General features: G+C 42.7%; 1 protein-coding gene across 1 annotated transcript in view; it reads right to left on the reverse strand.

Moving 5' to 3' along the window:
- Positions 1 to 7,479: 7,479 nt before the first annotated feature.
- The window catches only part of ptprua (protein tyrosine phosphatase receptor type Ua), a 162,008-nt gene continuing 151,403 nt past the window's right edge, over positions 7,480 to 18,084 (reverse strand). The window contains exons 28-32 of the mRNA XM_076157262.1: positions 17,410 to 17,724; positions 15,384 to 15,509; positions 12,602 to 12,759; positions 11,330 to 11,465; positions 7,480 to 8,572 (exon numbers count right to left, since the gene is read on the reverse strand). Coding sequence (XP_076013377.1) covers positions 8,510 to 8,572; positions 11,330 to 11,465; positions 12,602 to 12,759; positions 15,384 to 15,509; positions 17,410 to 17,724 — 798 coding nt within the window. The 3' untranslated portion in view covers positions 7,480 to 8,509. The remainder of the gene's footprint in view (positions 8,573 to 11,329; positions 11,466 to 12,601; positions 12,760 to 15,383; positions 15,510 to 17,409; positions 17,725 to 18,084) is intronic.

Here is an 18,084-nt window from a genome sequence, read left to right on the forward strand (position 1 = left end):
CATCTTTAAGTTATTTAAGAGCATGCACTGTGTTTCCCTCCATCAGCCTTTGTTTGTAGTTCTATAGTTGAATCAACAGTACCTAAGACCATGAACAACTCACTTAAAGACTTTAAATCAACCAGAAACGAATCAATCACCGTCAATACACAACCACCAACAGATGTCCACCAGCCTGTAAACATGTATGTTCCCCATGATTGTGTCGCCTACTGAACAAGACTGAGAGACAATTTAAAGGCTCGGGAAAACTTTGCAGGTGTTTTGAGTTGAAAGGCTGATTAGAGAGTGACACCCTGAGTCTACAATACTGAACTTTTTCACAATATTCCATTTTTCTCTCTTTTCTGTGATACTGAATATGGGGTTTTGAAAGTTTGAAATATTTCACTTTGTGTGTAATGAATCAATAATATGGAAATAAATAAACTTTTTCACAATATTCTAATTTATTGAGGCGCCTGTATTTTCAGATTATTATTATTATTATTATTATTATTATTATTATGATGATTATAATATGTTTTATTTACCAATTGTCACTCTTATAATCTCATTATTATTATTATTATTATTATTATTATTATTATTATTATTATTATTCAGCCTTTTTGTCACTTTTATCCCGGCCTATAATCGGCCTTATTGGACTTCTGTCCAATCCAAACACAATTACAGTGTGTAAGAAAAGTCACACTTTCAAACAAGATTGTCTGACTTGTCTTAAATGAGAGAATTGTTTGCTGTTGCGTTGTGTTTCAATCTCAAGCTTCATCAAAATCTCTTGATGTAGTTGCAGTAGATGATCCATTGTAAGAGGTTAAGCTTAGCTTGCACATATAATACTGAAAGGTCGATGTAGCACGCCAGAGGAAGGTTAAGTTGTATCATGTAGGCTACAGCTGTCCTCTCATTTCGCCTGTATTCATTTTATCCCCCGCAAACCGGTATGTTTCAAAGTGAGGCCTACAGCAGAAGCCATTTGGATTCATAATCTGGCATAAAAGTAAAAGAAGCTATTGATCATACTCCTGTGTTCAGAGAGAGCCTTCCTATTATTCACTGCCATCCCCTGAGGTCCATCTCCTGGGCACTGCAATTTTTGTGGGCGTGTGCAGGACAACACTCACACACACACACATACACATACACACACACACACACACACACACACACACACACACACACAAACTATTAATGTAAATGTTTTAAAAAATCTGTCCACTGAAAGGCTTTTATTTTTTGGTATCTTACTCTGTTTGCAAACATTTGTCCCAGGGGTTAACCAAGTACACCAATTTAGGTCTTTGCAAGGTGATTGACTATTGATTTTCCATCTGTGTACTAGATTGTTGCCTGGCTTTTGCCCAACAGTGACAGAGGAGAGAACTATGGTCCCTTGCCATTTCATTTCCCGGGCCATTAGAGGTGAGGAACTTATCAATTGTCATCATGTCATGTTCAAACATGACACCACTTCATAGCGTAAAATCCATGAAATAGCTTTGGTTCAATAATCAATTCAGAGGTGTAATGGTATGTAGCACATTACTGTGGAGGTATTGAGTGGAATCACTCTCCAATATTATCCAGTGGAATGGTTCTCACTTCATTCAGTCGCTTGGGTTAATATACAGTGTGTGTGTGTGTGTGTGTGTGTGTGTGTGTGTGTGTGTGTGTGTGTGTGTGTGTGTGTGTGTATGTGTGTGTGCGCGCCCGCCTGTACTATCCTGACTTCTCAAACATTTTAATATAAGGTAAGACTTGAGTCCAATGTTTCATGAATAGTGATATGGTATTAGGGAGTACAGACTCTTTTTCCTCCCATTTGCATAATACAGAGGAATCAAAAGAATGCCAGCGAGGCACAAAGGACTTTAATATGCCACCAAGCGAAAGTAACTGGAGGAACAGAGCAGAGGGGATGCAGATAAACACAAGCACCACGCTCTCTGTAGATTATCTGTTTTGTTGTCTGCCTGTGACTGTTGTCAATGCAGTCACACAGATCACGAGCCTATCGGGTGCATCTCCAGAAATAATTATTAGAAGTCTACAAACAAAAAAACAATGTGCATGTCCTCTAAACAATATCTACAGCAAGTGTAAAAGTAATAAAGACGAATCAAAATGAACAGCCTCGAGCAACAAATTACACACAGAGGAGACAACAGGTGAGGAGCTCCAGGGATATTAAATGGAGTAATGATTGTTGTCACCTTTGTCATCATATTTTGTGTGAACTGAGATTAATGCAAAAGAATAAAGTAAGCCGTATACATGGATACATTCAGGAAAAAATCTGTCGTTCCCTGAAGATACCGTCTACTGGACGTCTCATTGCGCAATCAGCATATGAGCATTTTCACTCTGATCGTAAGCTGATGGACAAATTCATGTGGTTTAAGGAATTAATTGATTTAGAATGACATCATTTAGACATCTAAAGATGTCAATAGACTTGGTGGATGTGGTGGTTTGATGTAAAGCCACAGTTGTACACTTGAAAATGGCCTAAATCTGTCCTAAACCTACTCTTGTTCTTTTGTTCTCTTAGTTCAATTCTTCAGGTCCTCCACCATCTGGTAGATTGCATGGTATGAAATAAAATGCACCTGTTCAATGTCCGATTAGAATTTCCGTCCGTCCTCCTCCTCCTCCTCCTCATGGCTTCTGCCTGAGAGGTAGATCAGTGAACTGTGAGGCCAGTCTGTGGCTGTTCCAAGAAGAAGAAATAATAAAATAGGCATTAGTGAAGGCAGCAGACTCATTGTTTCGTGATTTTGAAAAAGAAACCTGAAATGGATCTGCAATTGGAAAAGGCTGACGATTTCACACAGCAACTTCAAAAGGAAAGAAAAGACTGACTGCTATTATTTCTCACTGCAGTTACATAAGTCAACGGACGTATTAGGAAGGTATTTGAAGACACTGCAGCAGGAGAGGGACTGCTTATCTGGAGCGAGCTGACTCAAACCACACGGATCTCTCACTGCACAAAGACGTAAGACGGTGGCGGACGCAAAGATTTAGAAAGCTGCTGCCTAAGATAAAGGCGTTTCTCCTCATTATGAAAAATAAAGTGTACCTGAGGATAAGCAATGGCTCCTACACGTTTAACTGTTCTGAACTCTAGTTTAAATGAACAAATTTAAAGCTGCAAGGTAAAGAGATTTGGGCGAAATGAGCATTATGCTAGTTTGGAGTCGGCGCTCTGCAATGGAGAGAATTTGCTTTGGAAAACGAAAACATTGGAAACCAGTAAAAGTGAGACTCCTTTCACAGTCTCGATTGCCCCTCAGCAACTTTCCCCCCTAGATGTAAAGCTAAAGCTAAAGCTAAAGTTACTGTGTGGCTCAAAAACCCATTACTCACCTCTTTAGTGCTCTAAGGGCGCCTGTATACATCAGAAAAATCACTGTGCAGCAAAAAACAAACCTGCCTTTATCAGCTATATTGAGTTACTGAACAATTGTTGAGATTTAGAGCCAGTCAGTAAAAAAAAAACAATGACAACACAAACTGTGAAGAGTGCTCTGAAATCAATAGATTTTTCAAAAGTGAGGACTGTGTTTCTGCCAGCCTTTGTGCCGTTATTATACAAGTAATTCCTGGTATAGGTCCAAGCAGATGACACTTCTTTGGACTCCCTCAGCCTCTCTCAGAGCCTCCTACTGCACAGAGCTGCCAGATATAGAGGCGGTCTGTATGAAGTTCAAACCACTGGGATAATGCGGGATCATTACCGATTTGCCCTCGGCCATCGTCTTGCATCTTCCTTCCCACTTCCATGGATTACGCTGTGGGAGGAAGAACATTGTCATCGGTTTTGCTGTCCCACGTTCGCAGCACTGCCAGAGGCCCGCCCGCACTGATGCACGCTAGCTTCTTACCAAACGACATATTTGCCATTAAGTGATGCCTTCATGGACGTTCTGTCATCCGGACTTGACATAATCAATGGCGCTTGCCATCCTGAATGGGACCATTTTTTTTTTTTTTTTTTCAAGATCACTGACTTTTATCATCACCAGCGCTACAATCCAGAAATACGTTTTTGCAGACCCGCACTGACATTATTCGATTTGACCGTGTGAAGAGATGAGACGAGCTTCCAGTTCACACACACCCGCTAAGAGCAATCTAATTTAATGTAATGTAACGTCGTGGCAGAGATAAGACGAATCCACACATATAGATAAAGCGAGCTCAAATTGAATCTGCCATCAGTCAGAGGGGGGAAACACACACGTACATCTCTATTTGCCAGCTGGACTGCGGTCCACCTCCCATGGTGAATCAGTGTCAAAATGAAGGAGATATTAATTGATTCCTGTGACTGGGGCCTTAATACAAAGCTGTGACGAAGCAGCTGTATTTTCAGAGCTTTTCTCATGCAGTCTGCAGGCTTTCTAGCTTGGATACGAGTCTGACTTCAACATGTTTATATGTGCAAACTGAAAAATAGCTCTGACAGACTGATAATAGGTAAGAGCAACGTGATAAGAAGGCTTCACCCTGTGGCATGTGGGACACAAGCTGTGTTTCCGCTGACTTGCGTTTTGCACAAATTGAAGTTACAAATTCAAAAATGTATAATAAAAACATCCAAAATAGCAGAGAACCGCCTTACATCACTGACATATTTTTAGTCTCATGTGAGTTAGATTTTGTCAGAGTTCATACTGAAGTTATTTGCAACGCTGAATAGGAACGCGTTTGTCATGTCATTTCTCTTTTTGTCATTTTCACACCTCTCCCCAGCCCCAGTGGCCTAATGAATAGGGCACTGGCCTCCTAAACCAGGGATCGTGGGCGTTCTTTCCTGACACCGATTCCACAAGACAACCTGAAGTAACATGAATTCAGTCAGAGAAGAACTAACACCTGAATGAATGACAATATCAAACTTGGATTGTTCAAATCTGCAAGAGGATCTCTGTCACTAACTGTGTGACAAGTTTCATGTTCCAAATGTGAAGTACGTAAGGTAACACTTACTGAATAGAAATATAGCTGAATGATGTTCTGAATGACATGATGTCATTCAGAACATCATGTCATTTATCGAGTACTTCACATTCTAAACTTGAAGTACTCGAGGAGCAGGTTACACTGACTGAATAGAAATATGGCTGAATGATCTTCTGAATGACATCATGTCACCGTAAACCAAACTGTAGAAACACAAACAGATTTGTGGATGGTAATCATTACTAAGCCACTGAGAAGTACAAGATTATACAAAGCGAACATCCTGTTTATGTGTAATCTTAAAATAGTGGGATGAGAGCAACAAGCCTTCATCACATAACATCATTTAATGGAAACATCTGAGATTTGGGCAAAGCTACCGACTCTCCGTTCTCTCTACACTCAGGCACTCTACAGAAAGATCCAGACTAAGAAGAAAGGAAACAAGCTCAACATTGTTTAGCGCTGTCTGAGATTTTATGTGCTGCTGAATAACTTATGAGTGGGAATTTGAACAATCAATAGGGTGTTGTGATTGCTCTCATGGAGGGTCTAACAATGAAACAAAAGGGCAAATAATGAACTATTGATGTGCAGAGCATTTGGTGGAAACGGTGCCTGCAGGATGTCTGGGAGTTTTTTTAAATTGCTGAGTCATATTGCCCGCCTTTATCAAGTCATTAGGTAATTGTTTGTTACTGCTTATCTGCAATTATGAATACATTTTTGTTGCATACGAGTGGGTGTGTGTAACATGTGTGCAGATAATCCGGTGATTAATGAAACCATCGAGATAAGTATCCATAGATACCCAGGAGCCAACTTTCTTTCTCATTTTATTCACTCGTCGTGAAATTCTCAGTTCTAGCTCTTGAATGCAGCCTTTCAGTCTGAGACAATGGCTCCTACAGTAATTAGACTCTGGTGCTATAACAACAGAGTGCAGTTTCTAAGGCATTCAGATCTGCTTCAGAAGAAAATCGCAGCGCTGGACAGCAAAGAAGACAACCAGGAGAGAAAAAAACAAAACATTTCAGCAGGTTTGCGTAATCTGACATAAACAGATGCTTGAAAGGAGCGTCATTCCCTTCCCTTTGTGTGCTGCACACAATAGCAATTGTGCGTTTTCATCCAACATGCATTATGCAGCTTTTCATCATCTCCTAAATGCAGGAAAGGCAGATCTGTAGCTCTCTGCCGCACAAGACGCCTATGTAATTGAACCAGGGAGACAATGCTGACGGCTAAAGAATACAGCTCAGGGTGAACTTTGACCTTTTTGGTGCATGATGCGCGACTATTTTTGTACCTGCACACTTTTGTTGATGCATTCAGCTCTGGTCACATTAGAAATAACTGAATGAAAATGCGTCAAAGTGTTTTGTTTTGCTGCTTACTGCTCGTTTGCATCAAAATTGGCTCCGTGAGATAAAATCATCGTATCATCAATCAAAAGTTTATTGCCGAAAAAGCAGTTTCCGTTTGATACTTTTACGGAATTTGCGATATAACACAACTTCCGTGCGAGCGCCTCTCCCAAAGTTTTCAAATTCTGCCGATAAGCGTCGCAAGTTATTGAAACTAATTACAGAACTTGTCACAGCTGTTGATGTTGATGGAATACCAGGCAACCATGATGTCACACGATTCACTGAAGAATTTAAACTTTGTGTCTGCACAGAACTGCGACAGGAGAGGTTTCTCTGCCAGGTAGTGTTGTTTATGCATTTACTGGACGCCTCTCTTTCCAAATCCTGAAATGTGTGGTCGTTCCTTCGGCATGTGTTGATGTAAGTTAACCCTTTCACATAACACTACAATTTTACCGTGAATGCGAAATATTTACCATCAAAAAAGTGTAAACTAAGTTTCGGCACCATTTGAAGAATCCGCCGTAGATTTTGTTCAACGGAAAAAAACATTTTGCCGACATTTAGAAAACATTACAGATCATTTAGACAAATATTTTGACGGGTTAAAACCAGCAAAACTCCGCCTGCAGGGAAACCTAATTAGCACCTCTGGTTTGAAAGCGCACAGGCAGCAGAATGAGTCAGGCACAGCGTAGCGTGCTGATAAGAAACAGCACCAAACACTGATTCACCCGAGCTTATCATCCACTCATAAAACACAGTAACTGGATCTGACATCTCTTGTAGCTCCTCATGCAGACTAAGCGGGGTGTAGCGCGGATCAATGGATCATCAAGCCTCCTCAATTAAGAGGTTTTCCTGGATGCTTGAAGGTCTGTGTGCTGGTGCTGGTGATGATAAAAGAAAAGAGTCAATTAAAGTTGCTAATTAAATGATAAGGCTAAATTAAAACACGGGTCAAGAGGAAGGAACTGTGCCATTTTGAAACTGCCATATCTATGTATGATTACACTCTGTGAGGCTAAAGAGGAGGTCAACAACTCTTTCATCACAAACTCTGTTAAGCAACAACATAGTCTTTTATTTATTTTCTGTTTTTATACACTATTTAGAAAATTAAACCACATTGAATAAATACAAATTTATAAAGCAACAGATTTTCGGTGAAGGCGTCACCATGTTTCCCACATCGACACATGTTTTTAGTCTTACACAGCTCTCTCGGACTAGCGGGGGAGGAGGGGGGGGGGGGGGGGGGGGAGAAGGGGAGCGAGGGGGGAACGGTGTCGCACGCTGGGTCCACGCGGTGCAATGATACACTTAAGACCGGCATGCAGATGCTTGAGAATGGTCCCCATCTTACAGACACAGAGAGAATGGGTTGGCACACTGATAAGACGTTGATAACATCTAGAAACACCTGGGGGCGGGGCAGGGGAGGGAGAAAAGAAAACATCTATATACATAAATAATAAATAAAGAGAAATAAGGTCCAAGACAACTCTACTGTACAGATATGTCCATAGCAGGTCAGCAATTCTTTCCCTTTCCCATTTCCTTCTTCCTCTGTAAACTTCACCCCCTCAGTGCAGCAAAGAGCCTTCCCTCACCGGCAGCAGCCACAAAAGAGTTTCAATATAGTATAGAATGATGTGATGGTCACCAACAGCAGATTGCACCATTTTACAGTGTTACAAAACGAACACACAACATCACCCAGTTGTCGGCGTCGAACGCAGTTCAAAGTAAGGCGGTACATCGTGGAGCTCAATGAATTGAATCGGATCCGTGGACAACTGGTAGTCAGGCCGCCTTGGATGGAGGTTGTAAAAAATTCATTTGGGATGATTCAATTCTATTACTGTTAGAAGTCTCTGGTTTGGCAGATGTATTTGGCGCGACAGAGTACGGGTTGGAACCGGAGCTCTTTTGGGGAAAGCAAAACGGTGTCAGTATTATCTTACACGTCGTCCCGCAAGAGTTCCCCTTCAAAGTGTCTGTGGCAGATGATGGTTTCATCCAGGCATGGGCGTAGAATAGAGCCGGGGCTGTACACGTGGAATAAGTGACCAAGGCCAAGAGATGCAGGACACCAAGATCCAGGAACCCGGGGCCAGCTCAATTTAGAAAGGACCAGCAGCAGCAGCAGCGTGGGATTGGTGCTATCTGACTTCCAAGCAGTCCAGGTACTCCAGGGCCAGGTCATAGCAGAAGCGGTACTGCTCCTAGGGACAAGAAAGGATTTCAGTCGATTCAGGGGTCAATAATAACTTCAATTCTACAACTAGGGTCGCAAAATCAATCAAATCAAAATCACACTCTGGCTACGTGATAACCACATCATAAGAAGCAATGTATCATATGTATATGTATAATAGTGCGAGCAGCAAAGTATGGTGGTGGTATCCTGCCTGCAGTGTACTGGGATAATTATAATAATCTAACAGCTGCCCACTGAGGAGGTCAGTCGCTCCAAAAATACAGCGTGTGTAGCCTGAAGTGATTGCAGATGTGTCATGTAGTATAGCAAAACAAAAACAGGCAGGTGTGCAGGTCAAATGTATGTTTACCTCTAAGATACAATATAATCACAATCTATATTTTACAAGATTCCTTTGCTACAGCTAAGGAATCCTTCAATCGCATATAGGGACCATTGTGAAAGTGCATTCCTTAAAAAAGATGACTTAAATATTTTGAGTGTAAAGTTCTACACAAATTGGTGGCATAGGACCTTTTTATTGGGTCAACCACACCAAGATACAAGAAAATATCAGTCGAATAATAATCGCAATAGAAGTTACAATAATAGCATTTAGACATTTTTAACAAATCATGCAGGCAGAAGTAAAACCTAACTTATTTTCTTATTTTATCTCCTGCAAACAGCGATGACATAACTGTAGTGCATGTCACACAAAGCCGGCAGGGTGTAGCAAAATCTATGATGTAATCTGTGCCAGAGTGCATGATACGAGTGTGTGACGCATGTATGAGTTTCCAATGAATACTTTTTGGCTCATTTACTCTACCGGCAAGCCCGGGTCACAACAGCAGTCAGATTGTGAGATTGTGTTCACACGAGCATCAAAGTGGCCTTTGGTAGGGTGGCCCCTCCCCCACCCCCACCCCGGTCCCCGCTGAGCCCCCAGTTCATCAGCTGTTCCGTCTTTTCTATGTAACTGGTTATTTTCACCTCAGAGTAACTTAGGGTAGCAGGTGAAAGCAATCTATCACGCGGGAGACCCCCTGGTGTGGCTCCACTGTTTTGGAATTGATGACCAAAGATATTGACCGTTCACAATTCTCTCACCAATTCCAACTCTCGTCCTTGACAAAGCATCAAATCACAGTTTGCCAGAGTAGGCGGTCGGGGCGGCAGTAGCTCAAGTCCATAGGGATTCAGCTCGGGAAACCGGAGGGGCGTCGGTTCAATTCCCGTATGGACCGAGAAAGTGGACTGACAGGTGGAAGAGTTGCCAGTTTGCCTCCAGCGCACTGCCGTGGTGCCCTTGAGCAAGGCACCGAACCCCTAACGCTGCTCCATGGAGACAACGCAGTGACGTCTTTGCCTCCGCCTCCTTATAAACAGCTTGTGATATAACTCTTCCTCATCCTTCCGTGTCTCCTTCTTACATTTATCAGCCTTCTGACAAGGACGGCAACAACGTGACAAGAACTTGCATGCATTTGGTCACAAAAAAGATCGATCCAAGAAATGTACATCTGTGTTGCTGAGGATAAGCCCAGCGTGTCTCCTAGCTGTGTGAGATCCTCTTCTAATATTAAGGATTTGCTGAGAAGAGAAAGTGTCAAAACCATAACCTCTATAGTGGATTTCTCTCTGAGCAATTGTTGTGTATCGGTGCAAAATAATGGCCTGGTATTTTTGATTCTGAGGGACTGACACCACAACCGCAGGTTAAATACTGATATTTGAGAATGGCTGAAAGATTTTCTGCAATGAAAACTATTTCGGCAGAACTGGAAATGTTATCACATAGTGTTTTCTGTTCAGCCACTTATCCTCGGCTCCAAACAAGATACAGCACCAGCAACAACAATAAAGCGGGAAGCTGAGCTGCAATGGATGCTTTCAGCTCTGTTAAGTATTAAAGTATTTCACAGAGAATATGTAAAAACAAGTCAAATGAGTAATCCCCACTGCCCAGCAAAGAATAATGATCTTTGAAAATATCGCAGAAACTGTCAATTTGGTCTTCGAAGTGCTAAAAAGGCTTTTCTTCTTAAAAACAATCGGACAACAACACAGGGGTTTTTTTGGAGTGGACATCAAGACTCGAGGACCAGTGAGTGGCAGAGTTTGACGTTTGAGAAAGAGGCCGATTCGTACACAGCACAATTAGAATGTGCTAGAACTGATCAACATTAGAAATTTGAAAAGGAACTAATAACCATGTATATCTAATTCATTTAGTACTAGTTTAGTTCAAATTGTGTAGTACAAATTCAATGTACACATCTGAGAAAATAAAAAAACACTTCACCTCACCAGGCTGTAACGTACATCAATTTTGTCATGTCCGTGTTTTTTGAAAGGATAGTTTATGCAACATGCAAATGAGGAAATACTGTAGCGCTCTTGCAACAAAATGATAAAAGAGGGCCATAACAGATGTCAAGTCATTTATGCGACGTGCACATAACAGAAGGCTGTGATAGAATGAATTTAATTAATCACGTCATTGAGGTTAATAAGGAGAGAGGAGCTAAAGAAATGCTTTCTCTCCCCGATGGGACTCCTTGTCATATGTGGAGCGAAAGTAGAGATTCATAGATGTGTGCCGGCCTGTAGCAGATGGATGGCTACATGCGGGCGGAGACGTCAAACGCTTACGGGGGGAGCTGAAGATTTGGTGCCGAAAACAAGCCAGCGCATCTGTCGAGGGGGCAGCGCTGCGGCGAGCGCTTTGCTCTCAGGAATAGAAGTATAGGTTTAATAAGTGAGACGATGTGCTCACCATCGTCTCCACCATGTTTGGCTTGGAGTTGCGCAGCGTTTTGGCGGCGAAGAACACGTCCGCCACGCTGTGATGGCGAATCATCTCCAGGATCATCGTGCAGGCACAGAAAGTACCGCTTCGGCCGCCGCCGTTCCTACACCAAACAAAAACACGCAGACAGATACACACAGATTAGATGCATGGAGACAGGAGTGATAAAGATGTGGTACAGAAGCTTAGCTACCAAGTGAAATGTCACAGTTTGACTGAACAGGGATCCAGCATGCTGTCAGTAAAAAGGCCAACCGGTCCTTTCATGATGAATATCTGAGTGAGGTCGGCATTAAAATACAGGAGCGAGGACTTAATGAGATATGGGGATGTCTAACACGGCATGACCTCCAGAGATCAAAGGGCCCTGACATTGAGATATGCGACATAAAGTCTGTTGATAAACCAGATATCTACATTTCAAATGACACTCCGGCATTTTTGCAAAATGTAACGCTATTCAGGAGATTACATTTGAACTAGGTTAGACTAGGTTGGAGTATTTGGCGATGTTTGCCTGCTCAACATGTGCGAAAGCCTCTAAAAGCTCCTCTCCTTGAAGTTATAAGTTTAGTTTGCTACAACTATGTTCACCGTTACCTGATTTGCTATCACATTTAAACCTGTATTTGTCATGGAGTTACTAGCTTAATAGCGTCCCGGTGCCGTCTCACAACAGTTTAGCTGTTTGCATGATGTCGCCCCATAACGTGATGTAGCTGAGGGAATGTTGCGGAACATGCAGGATGATGTTGTGAGGAAAAATAGTATGCAAAGATAAAAAACGACTTTACAAGGTGTTACTGTCATGATAGCATTTTATTTGACTTCAATCTTTTCTGTTAGAAGCACAGGGGAAGCCTAAGGGTCTGTTTAAAAGCGTATGGACTGGGTAAGTGAATGCCGAATGTTGCCAAAAAGGCTCCGACTTACAAAAAAAGCAAGCATGTTAGATGCCATTTCCCCAAAAATCATTTTAAGTGTGTGACTTCAGTAAATCCGAAAGTTAAGCCCTAAGAATTGTCACATTATATTACATAGCATGTGGATCCTAATAGCACTTTGAATATGAGAATACACTGTTCTTCACATCCATTGAGGACAATCATTGTCCCATTGCGGTCCAAATGATTATTTGAGGATTTTTCAGATTGATCAGAACATTTAGGTGTCATAGATCTGAACAATGGACACATCACAACAAAAACACATAAAGGTTCTGCTGTTCAGTGAACTCACAAGCAGTGGACGATGGTGCGTCCCTCTCCACACTCCCTCTGCCAGTTGTGAACCTGAGCCAGGAGGCTGAGGAAGGCTTTCTTGGAGTCGGGCACGTCGCGGTATGGTGACCAGCGCAGGAACTGGAAGTGACGCACCACAAGCTGGCCCTCTTGAAGCTTGAGGATTAAGAAGGGTGAAGGCAGAGAGCAAAGACAAAGTGAGACAGGTCTTATCTCCCACATATAAGTTCATCTTTCATGGCATCTAGGCATCAAGCATCAAACCCACCACTTCATTCTCCACATGTCAAACCTATTGAGACACTCATCGTCTTCCTCAGGCTGATTTTGACCATTGTTAACCTCTAAACTTTATCTTCAGCGAAGGTGAATAAGATGCGGTTGTAGGAATTTGTTCTTCCCACCTCAGCTACAACACGACCTCCTTCTCTTTGCTCAAACCTATATTCTTAGCTCCACAGCAACAGTGAGAAATCTGTGGGTCTTAATATTTTTCAAGCCTCTTCTGACTTTTCCGTTGTGTATTGTAGGGAGACGGACAGTTGACAGAGTTCAAGGGCCCTCAGTTTGGACGAGCACGAGCACAGTCGGTACCACTGGCAGAGATAGAAAGTTTCCATTGCCTTATCTCCTTTGTTAGAGGAAATTACCTCTGGATATGTTTGTCTTTGTTTGTTGGTACAAAAAGCACCGTTATCTACCGGACAATGGAGTACCTTTTTGAGACAGACGCTATCCGTGTCCTGTTCTGCATCATCTGTTTCCTTGGGATCCTGCAGAGAGGCCATGTGGGGAAAGTTTCGGACATGGAGTCAAGCTGATTGCGAATTGGGTCGGTGAGGGCTACGGGTGACGGGAGGGCTGACAGGTTTAGCCCACCACAACGGTGAGGTAAGAGGGGGAGGAGGAGGAAGGGCGGTACCAGGGCAGGAGAGCTAGTAGGAGGATTTGTCAACTAAGGGAGGCTACATAGTAGGGACACACTGTACCTGCTACTCTAGAGGCTGGGAACTTTCTACAGAACTCTCACAAGCACCTACTGAGGTCATGAGGTCAGAGGATGTCACATGTCAACACTTTGATGACTCGGGTAGGATTGGAACCATAATAGACACACACTGACACACATGGCGCACACACACAAACAGCAACACCTGCAGTAACAATAGACACTAGATGAGCGAATCTATGGAAGACCAAGTAATTATAACTTATATCTGGTTATTAAACTTCTAATCCTAGAACTAAATTATGTGCGGCTATCTAATCACCACACTGTTACACAAGTACTTTGTCGAAAGGAGGATTATTAGACTGGAAATCATTTTAGCCTCTGGGAACAACATATGCCAGCTGAGACGTGGGTCACTATTCAAAATGATGATATTAGCATCAGGCTTCATTAACCCTCTTAAAAAATAAATGAATTGATTCAGTGCCAGAAATTTGCCTCCCACAGCTATACAATGCCGGAAAACAGCACTTAGCGGAATTAAAAGATGATCGGGATGTTTTGCCTTTACCATGTCGACGTACCGCGACAACTCATTCACACCGTACATTTATACATTATATTATATATTGTTCATGCAGTTTAAAGACAGCCAAAGGAAGTGATTTATAAGGTAATTAAATCTTTGACTTTGAGTTGGAAAAAATGTATATGAGGAAGAAAATGCTGCATGCTGTCATTGTGAATGTAAAGTAGAAAATTATCATAAATGAATCACAGGGAAGAAAAAAAAAAAAATCTGCAAACCACGAGTAATTATTTTAATGGATGCTATGACAACTACCTCAGCTTCCTCTTTCAGTATGTAAATTATGTCTAAACACTGAAAATGATACTTTGTTTGGTGGTTTGCATCTACAGCCGTCGTATTTTGTAGATGTGATCACAGGGAATTGTGCGCAGTCCAATGTAATCCGTCACAAAACACACAAACCGCAATAAATCCTACTTGGGTCACGCTTATTGTTCAATTTTTGTCGAAACTGTATAGAGGTGATCACTAGAAACACCTTGGAATGTAAACACCATGTCCCACCCTTTGATTTATGACTGTTAAAACAACTACAGTGTATGTGTGACACTGCTCAGAATGGAACTTCCTCCAAATCAGATTTGCAAGAGTCAGATTTTACTCTCAGAACCTGCTGTAACATTATTACTACCACCATTACGACTAAACTCCCAAACTGGGATCTAACTAAGCTCCGTGCTCCTTCACTGTGAGTACTTTGAATACTTGATAACACGCTACTGCTGGTACTTGTTCATTTTCATTTTATTTGCCTAAAATTGTGCACGCTAGACTGGTAATTACTCAAAATTAATACTTTTACATCCTAATTTTGCTTCTTCCTGAATGAATTAGTGCTGTCAAGAATGAACAAGCCAAGACAACATGTGTTTTGTTTTACTAATATGCCAGCCGGGAGAAAAAAATTGAATAAATCTCCATTTTCTTTCTGGAACTTTGAACAAATGCGAGCTAGGTGACTGCCGCCTGTATTCAGCCAGATTTGACGCTGTACAGCAATTGCATTAATGTTCCTCCTTAACAACACGTATTGATTGACTGTCAGGGGATAAATGTGCCTGATTTCTTTTCTTTGTGATTTACTTATGAAGAAATTGATCAAATTGAATCTACACCAGAATTCCTTCCCACAAAGTTTCACCAAAATGGTTTTGGAACTTTTGGAGTGATCCTGCTAACAAGAAACAAACCGAACAACCAACACTCTGCATTTCATCAAACTACTATTCCACCTACCCGGGTGATGTTCTGAACCCGGAAGAGACGGATGATAACGTCATCGTCTGCCGTCCTGGACAGAAGCTCCACTGTCATTGGTCCAAACTGCTGCAGGCCAGGCTCAGGCCAATACTGCAGACAAGGCTGAGAAGGAGAAGGGGAGAAAACAGGGGGGGGGGGGGGGGTGATTGGAGGGAGAGAAGGGAAGAGGAAAGGAAAGGAGGGGGGGTGGGGGGTAACAGGTCATTAGCGCACAGTCGCTGGAGGCAGAACAAATCATTATGTCGCCAGGCGAGGATGGTGAAGCCCGGTAACAAGACACCTGAGTATTGACAGCACAGACAATTAGCCTAAATGACAATGATTATCTACAAATAGCTACCGTAAATTAAATGAGCAAAAAAAACCAAACAACCGCTCGTCGACCAGGAACAATCCCTCGCATGAGCCACCGTCGTCCGTCTTCAATAATTCATGAACCTAAATCATTACCATTAGCACATTATAAATTAATAGAGTAGTCGGCCTTCCCTGCGTCTGGGAGAGAGAAACAGGAAGTCGGGAAGGTTGGCACAAGCGAGGCGAAGGTCTTCATTAACGCTTTCAAGGGAGGCAACAAAAAAAAACACAGGGGAGATGTGTTGACATGTGTGACGTGTTTTGAGGTGACATTGGCGAGACGGGGACCCCTGGAGTAGGAAGTGATAATGACATTTCATCGTGACAGAAGGGTATTAACAGGTGACATTGGGGCAGGAGGGGAGATAAATATTTATACATCCAGGCTAGAAGACGAGGCGAGGCCCCAACTCAGGAGGGCAAACTGACTGCGTGCCTGTGTGTGTGTGTGTGTGTGTTTCAGGGGGTGGAAATGTTAATCCACTGGCAGGCAGAAGAATCGAAAGGAGAGCGGAAAGACAGACGAGTGACAGAGAAAGAGGGACAGGTTGCAGCTGACAAGCAGTGTGGAAAATGTCATGCGGGAATCCGACATGACACGGTGACAGAGTGGCGACGGGGAGATGGCGGGAAACAAACCCACGCGTGAGCAAACATGAGCGGAACGATAAGAATATGTTAATACCGTGACAGCCAGCGCAAATTAATCTGACGGCCTGAAAGCGGCATTAAGGGTTTGTTACACTGTAGCGGTTCAGACACAGATATTTGATGACCGGCCTTCCTGTCACATTTACACACAGCAGCTGACACATCCGTGATTAGTAATTACCTGGCAACAACTTGTGAAGATACTAACTTAATTACTTTTTCCAGTAAATTAACAATTGAACCTGCCTCGACCCCTCATCCCTGCTTTCTTGGGTGTGACAATTGTGATAGAAAATTTGAGATAACTTTGTATTTTCCTGCTTAACTTAACTACTGCTTAATGTTGTGATGTGTGTGTTTGTTTGAGAAAGGTTCAAGAGGCCTTTGTCAGACTGTGACTAAGGTATAAGAGTCTTCTCAAGAGTCACAAACAACTGTGTTTTGCTTTCTGCTCCCACGGTTTGAGAAGACACAGACTTTAAGAGGCAGCTTTATGCTTTGTCAGGAGTGCAGGTGTTCTGGTTTTGCAGTGGTTTCTGGGTAAGTGGAGAGGACCTAAGGAGGTCGCTGACAGCTCTTTGCTGTGGTCTTCTTTTAAAGTGTTTGTACTCGAAAGGAAATTGACTCTGACACTCTCCAGTCCCCCCTTCCATATCTCTCCGGCTTCTCCTCGAGTTAAAACATACATTCCTCAGAGGCGAAGCTGCTCCGGTGGCACAAATCACCTTAGTGGCTGAGTTAAACCCCAATAAGCGGAACCATCCCAGTGTAGTTATCATTCTAGCACTTACTAAGTCTAATACATTATGCTCCAGGAGAGCGTTTCTCAACCTCTGAGCCCATTTTGCAGTCACTTGATATGCAGACAGAGTTTACAAGAGATCTCTCGCACTGACATATTGAATATATTGACATTAGTATGACAGATTCTGCCAAGAAATGTGTTGATAGTTTGAGTTCCATCAGGCGTATTTCTGCCGCCCACTCTTCTTACCCAGGCAGAGTTGGACTGGTTGAGCTGGTTGAGCATCACCACCGAGGTACAGCCGTAGTCGTACACGAGTCTCCAGAAGTCGGTGGTGGTGCCTGGCAGAGGGTGGGGCGTGACCACAAAGGCAGCAGGCCGCAGGAAGCTGTCGGCGAGTGCGGCGTTGATGTAATTGCTGCTCTCTCCTTCTGCGGTGACCAGGAAGGCCAGGGAGCGGTCTGGCGGCAGGACGTCCATGCTGCGGTTCTTCTCGCGGTTCCTGGGCATCAGAGAAATGCTGCACTCCTCCACATCCAGGTGAGGAGTCACCGAGTTCAGAGTCTGACGCACAGAGACAAGAGGAGGAGGAAGCAGGGGTTGGAGAAAGAGAAAGAGAGCAAAATGGAGCGCAAAGGATATAATTAGGAGGATTGACGTGTGTGAGAGAATGTGTGCACATTTGAGATGGTGAGATAAAGTGAAAGGCAGAGAATAAGGATTGTGATAAGAGGAGACAGATGAAGTGGAAACAGAAATAGGATCAAAAGAAAAGATGGACGGAGGGGATGAAAATATTCTCAGCCTGACTGCCGACACTTGATAAGCACAAAAACCGGGATCTCAAATCAGCCCCGGGAAACGTTAATACACATTTATTATCAGTCAAAACCTACAGGAAACTTAATGGATAAAAACACATTT

Source organism: Genypterus blacodes, unplaced genomic scaffold (genome assembly GCF_046128005.1).
Source record: "Genypterus blacodes isolate CSIRO-AG114 ecotype Tasmania unplaced genomic scaffold, CSIRO-AGI_Gbla_v1 ptg000072l_1, whole genome shotgun sequence".
NCBI lineage: Eukaryota > Metazoa > Chordata > Actinopteri > Ophidiiformes > Ophidiidae > Genypterus > Genypterus blacodes.